Source organism: Atractosteus spatula, chromosome 6, assembly GCF_055471065.1.
Source record: "Atractosteus spatula isolate fAtrSpa1 chromosome 6, fAtrSpa1.hap1, whole genome shotgun sequence".
NCBI lineage: Eukaryota > Metazoa > Chordata > Actinopteri > Semionotiformes > Lepisosteidae > Atractosteus > Atractosteus spatula.
Window position 1 is genome coordinate 684,259 of NC_142711.1, and position 18,705 is coordinate 702,963.

The 18,705-nt window shown below is 38.8% G+C and overlaps 1 protein-coding gene across 3 annotated transcripts in view; it reads right to left on the reverse strand.

The window, feature by feature from the left end:
* znf521 (zinc finger protein 521) overlaps positions 1 to 18,705 on the reverse strand; it is a 191,501-nt gene that overhangs the window by 28,138 nt on the left and 144,658 nt on the right. For all 3 annotated transcript variants that reach the window (XM_088918960.1, XM_088918959.1, XM_088918958.1), the window contains one exon: positions 8,949 to 9,080. In XM_088918960.1, the coding sequence (XP_088775086.1) occupies positions 8,949 to 9,080 (132 nt within the window). The remainder of the gene's footprint in view (positions 1 to 8,948; positions 9,081 to 18,705) is intronic.

Here is an 18,705-nt window from a genome sequence, read left to right on the forward strand (position 1 = left end):
CATTGTGTAGATTAATACACCACACTTTATTTTATAATGTTTGAAAACCAATTAGTAACTTCATAACCTATAACAATTCAATTTCCTATAAAAAATGAATGCCAAACAGCCAGCTTGCTTAGCTGTTTCTACAAATATTATTTTATTTAGCAAAAGTGATTAAGCATAGCTCACTGAGATCAAAATCAAGACTTCCACACAATCAGCAACTAACAGCATAAATCTAAAAGGGTGACAGAGACAATGATAGTGTTCATCACGATTATCTTAGTTAAAAAAATAAACACATTTACCTAATCTGAAGAAGAGGGAATTTGGATATGTATTCTAATTACATAGCTAGAGAGTAATCTTAGACTGATAAAGAGTACCAGTATTTAGGCTCTCTTAGTCTCTTGGACTTAATTAAGCACCTTTAGTGCAATAAACTTCACAATGTTTTATGATGGCAACATGTTCCTTACATTATTAATATTTATATATTCTATGTAGAATAATAGTTCCATTTCTATCACTTCTGGATGGCTGAGAGGACTGAGAGTTATCACAGAGGACATCAAGTACGCCCCTTTTCCTTGGCTTACCGTGAAACTAAAGAAAGTATTTAATCATTCGCTTCCTTGTGACAGTTTAATCAGAACCAAGAGCAACCAGACTAGATATAATAATAGAAAATAAAAAATTGGCAAAACTTGTAAAGAACATAAGAATGTTTGCAGATAAGCTGCTATTTGTATCCACCACAATTTAAATTAAGAATGTGACAATTCCAAAACACAAAACAGCTAACAATGCTTGACAGAGAAAGCTAAAAAGGAGGGAGGTCTCTGTAAACCTTTACTACTGTAGATTTCTCTTTCCATTCAGTGTGTTTCACATGGCCAGCAGTCTCAAATTTCTAGTCCAGCCCCTAGGTCACTCTCATCTGCACCAGTATGGATATGCCCAGACACTTGGCCACATGTATGGTCCCTTCTGTTACTTTTGTTGCGCTTGCAACAACAAATTATCATTTAGGTTTAAAGGGCTTTAAATCCTTCTCTATCAGGCACACAATATTATCCAATAATGAATTAAAGAACATCACTTAAGGTCATTTACAAAACACACACAAAAGTCTAAAAAACAGTCATTTATTAACAGTGATAAAATAAAGATACAAGCGGGCTATGAACTGCTACAGTTTCAGTTATCAAAGATACAATATTATATATTGACCTTTTTAGTGATAACTGTGGTGCAATTAATTTCCCCAAGTTCATCGAAAGTGCTTCAGTGATGTTTAAACAGTATATGAAACTTGACTTTAAGTTTGTGAACAGCTGGACATCAGCTTCAAAATAATGTAATACTGAAAGAGTACACCTTTTTCATTAGGTGAAACTGCTTAGTCATTTTAGGACTTTTTTTTTCAGTTTTCTTTGCATGCAGATTGAAGAACTGCCACATTGCAAAAATGACACATCTCCTTAACAATAAAAAAAAAACAATTAGAGAGCATCTTTGCTGGCATAAAACGCAAATTGGACCTTTTGATAGAAAAAGTCAAGAAGCAGACTTATCTAAAATCAGTATGCCAAAGTTCACCATTGATCCCAAGTCAATGTTCTAAGCTTTTTGCATCAGTGCTTTAACATAAATTCAGTTCTGCATTCCTGCCAAACACAATAACTTTCTATGGGGATTATCTTAAATTAAACTAGCTCCCAGTGTCCCATGTAACTGTGACATCCTTTTTTTCCCCCAGTGTGTGTGAGATTCATTTAGTTTGCAAGAGCACTATTTACGATCATTGCTGCAATTACTGAAGAATTAGTTTACAAGTTTAAAGCAGTAATGAAGAGTTCCTGTCTTGAACAAATGCTATGTACATCGATGAAACAAATGATAAGATTATAAATGTTTTTGAAGAAAAGCTCAGCTTCTTTAATAAAAAGAAGGCTCCACCATTGAAACATTGCATTATTCCTCTTTCTTTTTACTTTTCAGCATAAAACTAACTTAATATGTTCCTTTCCAACTCACATGCTGACACAACTCACTACTCTGGAAATTTCTTTACTTTTATCAATAAAATGCATTTATCACAGGAAGCCCAACACACTTAAATTCTACGTTTGTAATCCTATGATGAAGTGCGGTCCCAGTCTCATGCTCTAAAAACCACTTAACGCAAACCCACCACTCCACTGGAGGAAGGAAGGTGTCATATATAACGGGCATCGTTAGCGATGTTAATTGTATAATCTAGAATGTCTTTGCCTGTAAACTAACACCAGCCATCTGCTGTATCAGTTCAGCCTGCTGTATCAGATCAAAACTGCTAATTATTTTGTGAGCTTTACACTACTTAACTACATTTTAAATATCAAATAATTTCTATTCTGATATTTTCTGTTTATTATTTTCTTAAATCAAACGAAGTCATCCAGCTGACAGATGATTACTTCTCTGCATTAACACTATTAAAAGGGGCTCTGCACAGCCTAATTTCACTGAATTTGTTTTAAATCCCAAAGATGATCTGCGGTTCACTGATATGAAGCTTTTTTGGGTGAACCATCAGTGGGGCATTAATCCGTTCACATCACAAACTCAGAAGATGAACACCACACACAGATAAATAATGTAAGTCTTTTTTTAGTTCACATTAAAAGAAACAAATAGCGTCCATTGTATGTTCTTTCCATGGGAGCCAAAGGCACAATGAAAAGGTGTAATGTTTGCCTATGGAAATGGAACAGTCCACTGATAAATACCATCTGAAGAGCTGGAAGCACAGACATTTCCTCAGGCCTGTGCACCAGCTTCGTCATTTCTGTCAGTTTCTGTTTTATGGAAGCATTATGTACAGAACAGTCAGTAGCATGAGAAATATTATGCATTAGTACATAAAAGAACATCAGTTTTCACAGTATGTTTAATAAAACACGCTATTTTCCAACGTTCTTTCAATTTACAGAGGAGATGCAAGAGGGCAGGAGGTTGAGAAAAGATGGAGAGTTGCCTGAACTGCATGACCCAGAATGCTGTGGGAAATAAGCTGTCCGCCTCAGTCACCTGACTTACTGAAAGAAGACAACTGGACAGATGATCATTAAAACACCCGGAAACTGAGGCTTCCAGGTTGATCAACATTAGTCCTTTGAAAAAGAAGACACGTTTTCTGCTGTGTGATTTGGCCAGAGATGGAACTCTGCACTGCAAATAAAAGAGTAGTAATTTTGTACCTTGTAGCTGCATTTGCAATTTTGTACCTTGTAGCTCTGTTTATCCAGACTCTCCTACTGTATTTCAAAGGTCACCTCTTATGGCACTCCAGCCCCTGTGTGTGTCACAGAGAAAGTCATCCACAATGACCTATGGTCATACACAATAAACTGATCCATAAAGAAAATGCAATAAATTTAGACCAATAATTGTTTGGGTACATACATGATGTTATTAATATTTTAAATAAAATACAGGCTTGTTAATTAAGTGGTGTGTTTTTTTCTTCACAACACCTTGTGAAAATGTATGGAGGCAACTTCTGGTATACACAATACCCTTGATTCAGATTGAAGGAAACCTCACTGTTGAGGAACACACTGAAAAAGTATTTGAACCAGCAGTTTTTCCATTCCTGCAAGGCAATCTGGACGTCTGAGGTTTTAGCATGACAAAACAAGACCACACGATGCTAAGTTTACAATGACACAACAAAAAACAATGTTGGAAATCTTTCTCTTTTCTGACCTGAATCCAGCTGAACATCTGTAAGACAGCTATGACCAGTGTGCCTTTGCCAGTTGGCTCCAGATGCACAGAAAGAGTAGACACCCCACAGCAGTCTACCCAGAGGCTGATCAGGTCTGTGCGTCAATGCTGCCAGAACAGTGGGGCTGATCATACTTAATACGAACATTGTTTTCAATTTCTGTAGTTGGAATACTACAATTCATACTTAATACCTATGATTTTTAATATATATATGATGACATTTTTTGTTGTTTATTGATAAACTTAAACTCACTCTGATAATACAGTACCACTGTATTTCAATGTTTTTCAAGAAACTCAAAGTGCTGAACAATTAGCACACACAATACACAACAGAAGCAAAAAATGTGAAACAAAAAGAGTAAAACTAAATAACACAGAGCTTTTGTGAAAAAAATAGGTCTTTCAGCAAGTTATGAATATGTTGATAGTCACAGAGTCTCAAATACACTTGGGCAATGAGTTCCACAGACATAGTGCTGCACAACTGAAGTTTCATTAATATTTCATTTATATAGAAGGTGCTATTAAATCTATTATGAGAGTTTTTATAGTTAATGCACTGGCTTTCTGTACAATTTAACCCATAGGACAAAAGTCTAGCCTGCTTCTATTCTTCCTGGAAGAGCTTCACGGAATAAGACTTTTAGAAGGCCGTTTCCGCAGGCCACCCACAGAATGACAATGTTGCAAAACGACCGCAAATAAAGTAAGGAACAAACTATTTACCAGACTCGTGACTATTTATAGGTTTTCAAAGTTTTTTAAAAAGTGCTCGGAAAGTAGTAGCTGTGTGACAAGCAGTTCAATGCTGTGACATGACTAAAAACATGCTTGGCTTTCATCGCTGACATAACTTTCTTCAGATTGTTTGTTTTTGCCTTCATATCCCCAATCCCAATTTTCAGACGATCCTTGTAGCAACTCCTGCTGGAAAAGGCAGGCTGTTATAGCTTCAGGCTCCCTTACATCTGACGCCTGTCAAGTCTTCTCTGGGTATGGCAGTCACTCTGTCATTTTCCAAGGGGCTTTTGCTCATCTCATCACCTAGCAGAGTGCCTGGCATGGCTAGGGCCATGAATTTGGAGCACTGTGATTCTGTGAATTAATTTAAAAACCTAGCCAGCATTATCTTGATGCAACACAGGGACATAGATGGGTCTAGATACAGAATTCACCAGCTCTCAAGCAGTCAGCGAGTAACTCCTTAATGCTGAAGACTGACAGACATTTTCATACACCTCTTGTGATCTTGGGACCAGCTGTATAAAACATTGAAAAGCTTGCAAAATAACATTGCATTTCTTGTATTTTTTAATACTTATGAGATCCCAACATGCAAATTATTTTTATAGCTAAATAACATGCTTTATATGCTTTTTAAAACTTCATAAAAATATGATGGTTTTTGCTAAGTGCTTGTTAAATTAATCATGTTATTTATTAACAAATAAGATATACCTTAATGAATTTAGGGATTGGATTTATTTTTAGGATTTAGGATTTTAATTATTTTAATTGCTAAACAACCGATTTATGGTTAAAAAGCCTGACAATTGATTTAATACAAATGAAGCAATTTTACATATTAAAATATTTCTTCAAAGCCAATACATTCACTTTCAAAATAGATAGCATAACATGTCCACTTTGAAATTAATGAATGCTACCTGAAAAACGTGGCAATTTCCCTTTAGTTAAATACTCCCAAATCTCTCAGTGACTACAAGTCCTATAGCTTTCATTAAGCAGATTTACAACCTGCAAAGCTTTTCTTCGGACTCCATTTCTCATTATGGATGGCTTGGACTCATGGGCACCGGTTTTCTACCCAGAGCACAGTGCATAGCTGGGCCACACACAAGCACGCTCCACTCCAGAGAGCTGCTCCCAGTACAAGCAGGCCTTTAATTCCTGTGACTGTGAAGAGCAGCCCTGCCTGCCGGCGCAGCTCCACAGCGGCTGTCCTGGAGGTGCACCCCAGAGGCCAGCAGCCTCTCACTTCAGCCTGATCGATGAGAGCACAGGGGACGTGCCCATCAAATCAGCCTCCGGAAAATTAACACCCCGATGAAAAAACACGCTTTGTATATTAAACTCTTCTGGCAGGACGTGGTGGTGGTGGGGGGGGGGGGGAGAGAAAGAAAAATATCAATAAAACGCTAAACAGGAGCTGCAGTCCAACAGCAGTGGGAGGGAGTTCCAATTTATAGCTTATGGAATGGCGTACTTGTCTGACAATGCCAAGAAAATAAATCAGAAGAGTATGAAGTCACTCACAAGCTGCTGAAGACAAGAGGAGGGAGTGCTGCAGCGAACGCCTGTGTCTCTGACTTCTCCTGAGCAAGCCTGCCCACTTAGAACAAGCACCATGCTTAGGACAGTTATGTGGGCTTAACTCTGTGGCGCATACAGTCGCATTGTTCCACCCCATACAGCCTCATGCACACCAAGTGAAAAACAGAAAACAGACAGACAAAATACCACTGCCGTGTCCCGGGCTCTTCACTGCCTCTACTTTCAGGGGGGGTAGGGGTTAGGGGGCAGATGTACAGAGCACTATTAACTTTAGTTGAACCTGTAATTTCCTTGGAACGATTGAGGTTTATTGTGCTCATTGCTGTTGTCTATTCATTCAGCAAAAAATAACCATCATCTTTCAACATCAGCTCCTTATGATGCAAATGGAGGTTTCCTGCGAGGGAGCAGGAGGGAGCCAGGCTCCTGCTGTCTGAGGTAAGTCACCTCAACCATCCTGTAATGCTTCCTTTCTCACCTCATTATGCCTGCCTGCTGCCTCCCTTTGTTAAACATTATAGGCCTCTCTGCCCTCCGTATTTGACTTTAAAAATGGATTATTCAGTCTACGGGAGCAGGCTAACATGGGGGGCGCTCTCCAGTATGTGTACGTGAGCATGTTTCAGTGCCACCTGCCTTTCGGGGGCGCCTCCACTGCTCCCTGCTACTTTAAGAGCCGTTCCCTCCTTCCTGTGTCGTTTGAGAATTAGAAACTATGGTAGATCTCTAGGAATAACACCACTGGGATACCTGCATCTTAAATTTGTTTTAGATTATTAGTCCAATTGTGTTATAATTTGGCTATAAAAAATCCCAAGAGTGTATGTTTGATAAAACAAATAATTAATTGAAATTCTAAGAGAATTTAAATTTAATTATTTTAATGTAATAATATTTTATACTATATACTACAGTATTTGCTCTACTTTTTAAAATAAATACTTATGTGCTATATTGTTTAATGTCTAAACTCACATGTCTAAAACACATTTTTTAAATGTAAAATGTACCAGCACTCATTTAAAAACTCCAACTATAAAGTTGCATAGTTGCACTATAAAACTAAAAACTATAAGCTTGTCAAGACTGATGGGATAGAAGGAGCAAAGTACTGGGATATCTTAGAAGACAACCCGCTTCACTCTTTTAATAACCTGAAACTGGGATGAAAATGTAGCTTTCAGCAGGACAGTGATCCAAAGCACAACGCCACAGTGTGTGCTTGAGTGGCATAGTCAAAGACCCATCTTGAATCTTTTTGAGAATCCGATTTGAAAACTGCAGTCCATAAGTGATTGCTAAGCAGCCTGAGAGAGCTTGACCAAGTCTGACAAGATGAATTGCCCCAAGTCAGTGTGCAGAGTTGGTAGAGACTTGCAGAATAGCATGCTTCCTCCAAATACTAATTTGGTCTGAATACTTATTAAATCAATTTATTTTAGTGTTTCTCTTTAGTTTTTTCTCTGTGTTTTCTCACCCTTACATATCTTCAGTTTCAACATCTGGGCTTTGAATAAAATATTAGGTTTAAAAAAATGTATATGTGTCATTTCAGAATTTCACAAAGTGCATCTCCATTGGAGGGGTCTGAAAACTCCGCAAGACACTGCAATTGTGTTGAGACTCAACCGCGACATTGTTTTAAAGCAATAGTGCATGAAACAGGACAGATTCTTTACCCAAGTAAATGAACTGTCCTCTTTAAAAGAGGGATTCTTGAAGGAGCATGTTTATAAATAGTGAAACAAAAAAACAACATGAACTGACTTTGAAAATAAACATCTTTTTTCACTGATTACAGTTAATTCATTCTTTATAAAGAGGCAACTCTAAAATTCAAATGTATACCAATGTGCCTCCATCCATGCCATACAATCCTTGTAATTTTGTTGCCAGAAGAATTTCCTTCCTTCTTCATCTACTTCATTCACAACTTTTACTATTTCCTAATACATCTATTTCAAACCTTGCCTCCTCACCATTATCCTTGTCTACCAATATTCCCTTTTTATAAAACTTGTACTTAAATCTAAAAATTTGAAGACCAGAAATAATGAATCACACTTTGGAAGGTTGAAGATTTGGTGTCAAACATTTTGAGTTCTGACTCTATAGAAAAAAAAGCTAATATGCGGATTATTTTGTTTTCAGAATAATAAAACAGCTCTGAGGTGACCATTAATCAATACTATCCTGTTCTGTCAAAGTGCACTGAGGAAAAGAGGAAGCAGACATCAGGTCTGCATTATGGGACTGCACTTGTCTTGTAAAAGAATACCCAAGAAGGACTTTGAATCCATATCAGCAAATGCCTACATATGTGTACAACTAAAAAAATAAGGTGGATCCACATGAAAAAATATTGGAAATAAATAACAAAGATTATAATCTTAAGTGTTGGAAAGACTGAAAAGCAGATATTGCAGAAAACTGAGTTAGTGTAAGAATATACAGGTACTACAGTACAGTATATACAGTGAGTGAGGGATATTCAGTCCTTGTCATGAAAAGCCTCAGTCCGTCATGTTTCACAGGCCTCTTATTGTCCTCAATGAACAGATACCCAGAAACAGTGATAATATAGATTCAAATAAAGTCATTAAGAGTCCAGGGTGGAATGAAAACCAAAAGACACAGGAGCCCACAAGGACCTGGAGTGACGAGCAGTGCATTAGTCATCGAGGCTGAAGTCTGAAGTCAACTGGCATTTTAATGAAAATGATACAGGAAAGACACCATAATGTGTAAATTAAAGTTAGTAAAGAAAATTAACAAAATATAAGAAGAAAAAACAGAACTTTGTGCCTATAACAGGTCAAATGAGCACAAATCTTGAACATTTCAGTAAAACATTAAGATGAAAGGAAGCGGGTTTGTTCTCTACGTACCTGTGAAGCAGACCGGGCACTTGAAGGTGCCGCCCATCCCTTCAAAGCTGTGCTCGATCAGGTGGCACTGCAGCTTGGCCGGGGAGTCAAAGGTCTGGCTGCAGAGCTTGCACTCGTGGTTCAGGCCCTCCTCTGCAAGGAGAACACTGGCTTAGACTGTTTGCAGCTTCTGGGAAAAGAAGCAGCTTCTGGTAAACATGCTCAAACTCAAAACAGGGTGCCGCAATTTGAGTCTTCATGCTATGGTTTGTTGGTCTTTCATTACTTAATGCTAATGAATGGATTGGACCATATAGATACGGTAACTTGTTATTGCCCTGCCCTGCTGGAACAAGCCTCATTCTCATGTGGTTTGCGATGATGCTAACTGCACAAAATTTCTACTATAGCATAAAAGCTGACCGACTGGTTGAAAACTTAAAACAAAAAATGAAGAATTAATAAACATGAATTAAAGAAGCTGGGAAAGATGGCTTTCTGTTTCCTGAGCAAGCAAGCTATAAAATTAATTTCTTTCCAGACTATGTACTGTACCTTCCCAGGGGGATTGGGAACAAGGTAAATTGTTGGTTTCCTAGAACAGAATATACTTTTATTTGGCAGATTGATTATCATGCAGTATACAGTCCTGGAGTCTAGTGCTTGGAGAAGACTATGTGTCGGACATTTACCATTTTCTCCTCTCTGCAGATTTTTGATGTTGGCAGGTATGGCTGTAATTGAAAGCCTGTAAGTTAACTGCGGTGCATCAGCTTATTGGCCTAAGTCGTGCTCTTCTTCAAAATACAAAGCAGGCAGATGTCATTAGTCTAATTTGTTTGAATAAAAACCGACATATCAAAATGTATATGTTGCATGTGGGACTTCTATTTTTTAAAGTGTGCCTCTGTATGTAACACAAAGTTTTTGATAACTGTAAATGAACAGAAACTAGACCAAATGTACACAAAGTTCTATGCATCACATACTACAGTGAAACGTTTGGGAGTCTAAACGCAAATAACAAGATTTGAAATTACACTGAAGACAATTTAAAGAAGAATGAGGTTTCTTCACTCAGAACATCAGGATTCTAGGATTGTATTTCCATAAGACACCAACAACATCAGAGAAATCTTAAGTCAAACCCGCATAGCACTATCCGTTCTAGTCTGGTTATTAGCATTCGAGCGAGTGGACGTAACATCTGTAAATTTTGATCCATAAGCCCTCTGCCTCACAGCAAAAGGGGACCGAGAGGAAAGAAAAAAATGTGAAGTGGAAGTTGACAACCCTATTGATTACAATATGTATAATGGTTATACTTGGCTTGTCCATCAGTGCCAAGGCATCAAAGCCTAATCAAGCAGCAGCAGAGTTTTTTTCCTCAGTAACCTTCTTTGTTACTTAGTGTGCTGGTTTACTAACAAGCTCTGTCAAGCTGTCAGGAGAAAAGTATAACAAAAGATAAAGATTCTCTAAACAGTGTCAACAGTAAGTAACTTCCACGCAGAAATCCAACAAGGAGAAAGAGAACACAAAACTTTTCCCTAACAAAGGGCTTATTTAATGTAATGATTTATGTTGCAATCTGTTTTGGGGAACTCTGAATCTGGGTCTCAAAGGACAAGAGTGTCTCTGTGTGTTTTTAATATATTTATTATATATTAAGAGAGGGTATGTGAAATACTGACATTTATTCCATAAATAACAGTGGAACTACACATTTCCTCCTAGTATACAGTAGCTGCACAACTTGGAAATATCAGCCTTAGCATGATCCTGCATGACGTACAAAGCCTAACTGGTGTTTTGTCACATTGCACTATCACTGTCAAAATAACACATTTTCACAAACCGTACAGAAAAGAGGGACTCAAAATCCTATAGATTTGCTCTCACCCATGATATGAACACGCATGTGTGTGTGTGTTTGATTTCTCAATCAGTCTCAGTGCTCTGGGAATCCTCAAATATTACTTACGTCTACTTTTCATTCAAAAACAAAAATCATCCGCAATGCATGACAATGCCAATTCCTCAATATTTTAATTTTGGTCCACACCGAACATTGCTTCTTGATGTCTGAGAAACGACTGCCATATGCGAGTTTTCTGTGCTGACGTCTTCTGTGCCACATAGTCCAAATTACCTCCCCTTCTCCCTCATGCTCTCTATCTCCCCCAGTGTTTTGCCCCACTGTGACAGACTCCTGCTATGCCCCTGCTGGCATTTCTGCAAACAATCCTTAATTTATCAAGCTTGGCAGTTGGCAGCCACAGGGTGAGACTAGAGGGTGGATTGTCTCACTTGCAAAGACACCCAGAGATTCACTGGCATAAGCTCCCCCTTCAAACTGATGAAAACAGAAGTACTGGGCCTTCAGCTTGCCTGGGGTTTCTGGCAAAAAAACGAAGGAAAGAAAATAAAAGCCCGACCCAGAGCATCACTTTTGATCTACTGCCTATGGCAAGCGAAAACTTGGAAATGACGTTTGTAGCTTTAAAAATCCCTTGGTATTAAAACTGCCCTGCAATGTGCTCAACGAGAGCAGAGTTTGGGACCCCAGAGGTTCCAAAGGTCATGAAAGCAACATAAATTAGCTGTCAATAATTTAATGAGTGAGAATGGTTACCTAGGCCTTTTTCTTAATTTTAATTGCTGTCTTCAGCAAAATTATAAAATATTTGTAAGGCTACAGCACTGTATTATAATGATGCTTTGGGCGTGTTTAATTTTTAATACCTGTGCTTCACTAGTCTGTCTAGTCCAGCAAAAACAAAAACAAGTTCATTCAAACTAATATGAAAAATTTAAATATAATACAGTTCAGATGCTTTATAGATAAATTATAGCGGAAAGATTATAGGAGAAAATGACTAGTACTTGGAAAAGCTATGTCTATTCTAGCCACAGAAGTCTTCTTTCTGCAAAACACATGGGCTCTTGTTTAGCATGTTAACTTAGTGCTTCTGTCAGAAATCACACAGACTGCAGTTAATGCCTCCTTGACAGTACAGTGCAGAGTGTGTATTACACACTTGTCAAAGATGAAAAAACAAATATGCTGGATATGGAGTAGCCACATTGCTTCACACTTTTATCTTTTTCCGCCGTTTTTAACAAGACATATTGGAGAAATGACACTGAATACTAATAGCTGTGAAAACATGGACTGAGCACTTACAAGACAATTTTTTTTAAATGAGCATTGACAAACTAGTGTCTAGGATTCTGTCTGGTGCTTTCATAGTACGGCAATCTACGGGATAGTGTGATCTTTTCACATCAGGTATAAACTGGGTGGCTATTTGGATAACAAAGGTTTCTAATGCTTGAGAGCTGTTCTATACTACTGCCATATAATGATATATTATCATTATCATGATTGATTCAGATACTACACCATCTTTGTGAGAAAAGCAGTGGCCAATAAGTATCAGTAAAGCTGAACCTACACTGCCTCAGTATTTCTTTACGTAGCTGGCAACCTCCAACCATTCTGTCTTCAAAGTTCACTCTGTTCCACTGTTTTTGCACAAATAACATAATGATCCTCAGCCTCCACTGTCTTCTCTGTTGTCAGAAATGTACTGTAGCTCGGACACTGACGAGACCATGTGACAAAACAACACATTCAATAAATTTACAACATACTATGAAATTATCTTTGGATTCCACTCTATAACTGACATCGTCTGCCTGGTCTGTGACGTCATCAGAGGGTCAAGCACAGGGTTCTGAGTCGCTGCTCACGGAAACTAGTGGCAACAGCATCTTTGCAGCATCCTATAGTTTATGGAGTGTAGTGAGCTGTTGGGACTGTATAACGAAAAAGGAAATATCTAAACTGTATGATACAGCTAATTTGTGCGTTTGTAAGCTACAAGTAACATACCTGTACATACAGTAGACCCAGATAAAAGACCTGCAGCATTAGAAAACGAAGCTGCTGACACACCGCACGTGCTGCCAGCGTAGACTGCAGCACTCACTGCGACTGGTGTGAGACAGGAGTGCAGAGCAGTGCGGCCGCCTAAAGAACAGGTTTTAAAGAGAGCTGTATCGTAATTACAAATATTTTCATCCAACTGAACAGCCACTTCTGTTCTATCAACCCCCAACATGATTGATTTTTTCATCACTATTTACGTGATAATGTAGTTAGTATTGTATTGTATATACTATAGTAAGTATATTAAATAGTGAGACTCAGCCTTGAATGAAACACCAATTTCAGGCAAACCCAGCTAAAATACTGTATGCTGTCTTTGGAACAACAAAGCTTTATTGTTCAGTCACTTTTTAAATGTCCTGATTTAGAAAAGCATTCAATCATGAAAGTGATACAAAGCCAAAGGTGTTGCGCAGTGTTATCCTGAACATAGTTACAAACATGAAATGGAGTTGAAAAGGACTGGGATAATTTTATCACAGCGTATTATAGCTCCTGACATTCTTCGAACAACTGAATTACCCTTCACCATGCCTCAGCAACATACCCACTGTACATGAGACCTACTCTGTAATTGCTGACTATGAGGAGCAGTTTTTGTATGCTTAGAAGAGTTAGACAACCAGAGTGTCCAACTTATACTAGCTGCCACCATTCTATGCACTGGTCAGCAAAAGGTACCAAGAGTCTGATGTTTCCTCAACTTCCAAAACAGAACACAAATTAGTAGAATATTGAACGGGCAGTTTAGTGGCTCTGTGGCTAAAGATCTGTGCCTGTGGGAGGAAGGTTGCCGGTTCAAATCCCGCGGCCGGCAGAGGAATCCTACTCTGTTGGGCCCCCGAGCAAGGCCCTTAACCCTAACTGCTCCAGAGATGCCATATAAATGGCTGATGATGTATTCTGATCCCAAGCTTCTCTTCCTGCCTGTGTGTCTCATGGAGAGCAAGTTGGGGTAGGTGAAAAGACACATTCCTTATACAGAAATTGTATATGGCCAATAAAGTGACCTTATCTTAAAACATTAACATTGAAAAATGGACTGCTTCCATCAGCTGCCCTTTTTTGCAAAGGATTTTGATATTTCTGCAGAGCCTTCTCCAATTACATCAGCTGGAAACAAACTACCTCAACTCACTAATTTTTCTAAAAAAGAGTCAGGAGGAGCTATAAATTAACGTAATATCATTTAAGCCCGGACATCCTGCGTAAAGCTCCATGTAAGTCACAACTAGGATAAAAATCATACAAGTCTCAAAACCAGTGAAGTTTTATACAACTAGGAATTCTTGCAGCCACAAACCATTAACCTAACTCTTTCATGGCCCATATGAACAGGATTTAGAGTCCCTTCACGGGACTGACGGAGGAAAAAAGGATCAGTGTGAGACAACTGGCCTGTTCACACGTTAGAAATAAAAACAACAACCAAGAACTGGTACAGTACATAACTTTCCGCTGCAATAGGTGACAATAGGCGATTGTCGTATTACTGAAATGGAAAATGTGTAGATGTCTCCAGTAAAAATTTAGGGACATTAAATGAACCGTTGATTATTTTTTATTTTAACCAAGCTAGCACTCATTTTATACACAATTACAGCATTAATCACCGGTTTTCCAGCTTATTTACCATTGGATAACGGTTTCAGCCAAATGAATAAGTAACTGAAAAAAAAACATAGCGCTCCACGTCTATCTTGAATGCATTACACATTTCATAGTACCTCCAAATGTCAACAAAATATACAAGAGGTGGATCAGCCCATCAGCCATCACCTTTTCCCTGTTCTTTCAAAATCCATGAAGTCCGATATGGATTAGTGTCGCCCAACACAGGGACTCATCCGTGACATCCCTGTTTCCATGGCCTGCTGCTTTTGAAAGGACCGGGATGCCAACCACATTGTTGTGCACCGTGCTGCTCCACAGTCTGGTCCTGAAACCAGCTGTGACCCATCAAACCAGAGAGGCTCCAGGTGGGCTATTAATGGAATGGGCTATTGTATAAATGAGCACACAGCTACATTCGCCATGTAACAGTGCACAGAGTGGAAGAGTGCTAAATAACACATGCCCAAGGAATCCACTCACCAGATTTTAATTGCAATTGACTGATGATTTGTAGTTTCTTGCAGTCAGCTGTTCATTCCACTATGCTGAATGTCTAAATCACAAGAATCAATCTATAGTATCCATGCTATTTAGATTCTTCCTAAATTAAAGCCACATTTACACTACAATATGAAACATCTTTCCGAATATTCTGGTGTCATTTTATGTATCATGACCAACAACATAATTAGGTTGCCATATGTGCATGACTAGGTCAAACAGGAAACTACTATAAACCTACTGTATATCACTTTTATGTCAACATTTATAATGGTTATTTGAGTGATAAAATAACTACAGCACCAGAGAGGAAAGAATTGCATCACTTTGATTAAAATAACTACATTATACAGCAAATTAGAATTTCTAATAGGTTTATTCCATGCTGAAAAAAAGAAAACACAACGTTTCATTCGTGGAGCCTCAGAAGGCTCCACGGCCAAAACGTCATGTTTTCTTTCTTCTTTTTTTCAGCATGGAATAAACCTATTACTTGTTCCTTTGCAGCCTACGCATGCTGACACAGCTACCCACCTGAATTAAATTAGAATTTCTATGTTCACAAACATTTTAAAGCATTAAAAAAGTTCTTTAAATTTGCCTCATTAGATTAGAGACAGGGAGGGATATTTTTCTTCCAAATGGGAACTTGCATGGCAGTAACAATCAGTTTTAGAAATTAAGAAGCATTGTTAAGAAATAAAAACAATGCTTTTCCAAGAGAAGGCTTTGGAAAGACCACTTCTTTAAACTTTAATTGTGCATAATAAGCATTTCACAACAAATTTCCTTGTATTCTTCATTCCAATGTGTCCTATAATCACAGAAAACTATCTACATTAATTATAGAAACGTCGAGTATGAAGGCCTTTTTTCCATGAAAGACAAAACCACAGTTGTGTTTTTTCCCCGTCTGACCTTTTGCCCAAGACAGAGCAGTAAACACAATTCCTTTGCTATAATTATCATTTTCTCAGAGGGCCACCGCGTAAGTTTTTGCATGCTGAAGATTTACATATCCAGAGCTATATCCATATGTGCTGCCCTTGCCTGATCCCTGAGCATATAAACTTCCCTATTAGCAGCCTTGACTGCTTAATTATGCAGATTTCTTGGTACCTGCCTGTCTGTAAAATTACTGTGTCTAACCTTTTTTTGTGTGTGCTTGCACCATGCTGGTCATCCTAATGAAATCGGCGTAAGGGAAAAGGGGCTGATTTGCAGTAATAGAGGTTGGATCACACTGGCAATCTGTCCTTAGTGGGACTTAGAAAAGAAGTCAAATGGCTCATCTGGTTCTACCCTATAGCTCCCATGGTGAGTGAGTTCACTTCCTGATGCTTCCCAAGCTCCCTTCAGGCTGTCCAATCAGCACATCCACCAGGGAGCCCAGCCTAGCTTGCAACAGTCTCTGTATCTTGTTACAGACCCACTAGGGACAGCCCGCTCTCTCCATTCCCCCGTCTCCACCACGAGCCCCCTCCCGAAGTCCTTAAGATGAAAAACCTTCTTTTTCTTCTCTAACAAAGCTGCCCCGATACCAGCAAAATAACGCACATCTGCATACCCACAGGGTCTCACGTTCCGCCGGCTCATGGTTTATGTATTTTTGCAGCTTCTTGTAAGAAGGCAAACTCTTTCTTAATGTTTCTCTCACACTGAGGAAAGGAGAAGAAAAAAAGACGTTTCCGAATGTTCATCGTGTCCTGCTTAAGTGTTGTGTTTATGTCTCAGATTTGTGGAAGGAAGGATAGTAGAGCAGGAAGAGAAGGTGTTTTGGAAAAAATGAACTTCCCCGTCCGAGTGAAAAGTTGTGGTTTAGGGAAGAGTGCATAACAGCGAACAAGGAGAAAGTTTATCTTATTACTGACTGGGATAGAGAGAGTATATACATGTATCTTCTCAGACACAAGAAGGGAGAGGGCTGCGTGTTTGCAGAGAAAGGAAGGTGGGTGGATGGACTGCAGAGGGGTTCTGAAACCTGATATTTGACGAAAATAGAGTTTAAAAGCTGTGCAGGGCTTAATTATAATGTCTACCCTGTCTACACTGACCCTCCCCCCGCTGGCAATACCGCTGAGACTGAGGACCAGTAACAAGGAATTCATGATCAGTTTTAGCACTTGGCATAGGAACAGAACCCTCTGATATACAGATTTACACGTTTCTCAAGGGCATGGTGAATCTTTAACCAGGTTTGCTCTTAAAGGGACCAGACCCCATTTTTCTAGCACATTGTCCCCTTGTGATTCATGGTGAAACAAGTATTCAGGAAACAACATGACCACATCCTTTGACTCTGTGCTGTACAATATTAAAAGTACAAATTCTGGGAAAGAAGGGGAAAATAAGGGAGAACAGAAATATGAAAAAAAAACTTAATGCCTTAACACCACATAAGGCACAAAAAATGCAAACAACACTGTTGTGAACCAGTTGTGAAGACCAAGAAGCAGCAACAGCAGTAATAAAATATACATTTAAACTCATATGGCCAATGCTGTTTACAGTTTATCTTCAAAAACATCTGGTGGACAAGATATTTCTCAGGTGGCAAGGTAAATCATTACAAAGGCCAGATGCCACACTGATAAACACGGAATAACTTGATTATGTGAATCTCCAAGTGTACTCAGAGCAAACAGAATTCATTTTTTTGAAGTAATGAACATCAAACAAACCCAAAGTTTTTCTTTAAAAAATGTCCAAGCCCATAAATGAAATCCAAATGTATTACTTGAATATATATATATATTGAGCATCCTCTATTAATGCATACATGAATGAAAAAAACATTTTAATATATTTTTAATATATTAATATATTAATATATTTATAAACATATTTTTTTGGCATCAGCTGATGAATTGATCACTCATGACTGACATGTGATACACTCAAATGATTCTGACCTTTGCATCAGCACTAAATCACCTTATTAGTTATAGAGTCTTGATTGTGGACAAGCAATGAAGTGACCTTTCGAGCATCAAGCCTGGTGAAAATCACAAAAGAGAAACATAAAAATGAACCTAAGTGCCCCTTTTGCCATAAGAACAACGCCTCTGTGCCATAGTTACAGTATGTAGATGACTGAACTGTGCACTGTCACCTGACGTCTGAGACGCTAACACCCTGAGACACCAAACGTGATGTTTCTGCTGCTGGCCCGTTAGTGACTGGCTACGATCTGGATGACCACCAGTCACAGGGCCCTTGCTGAGATAGAAGGAGGTGCCCAAGTGCGGTGGCCTGCTGCTCCTGAACTCCATATGTAATGATCAATGGCAGCCTGACTGCACGGCGCTACACTAGACAAGTCCTGCCTGTAGGCCCCTTTCTGGTGTCACACAATACCTGCAGGACAACAAATTTCATAGGTTGCTTCTGTAACAGCAGCTTCCTTGCAAGATGAGAAAGTGTCACATGTACAGCAGAGCCCCAGTGAATATCTGTGAGAAGGGTGGGGATGTGTGTAGCATCTTGGGCTCATAGACCAGTGAACAGGCTCATGCTCACATGCAACACGGTGCAAAGCGATCCTTACAGCTCATACAGAATTGTGTTGATCTCAATGTTGGCCACCCACAAGACTAGCCTGTGTCTTTCACTGGAGATGCCTCGCTGAATTACAAATGTCAATCAGCATAACAGCATACCTTTGTCATACGAAATGTCAGCAAACATTCCGCCATTTATATGTGTATT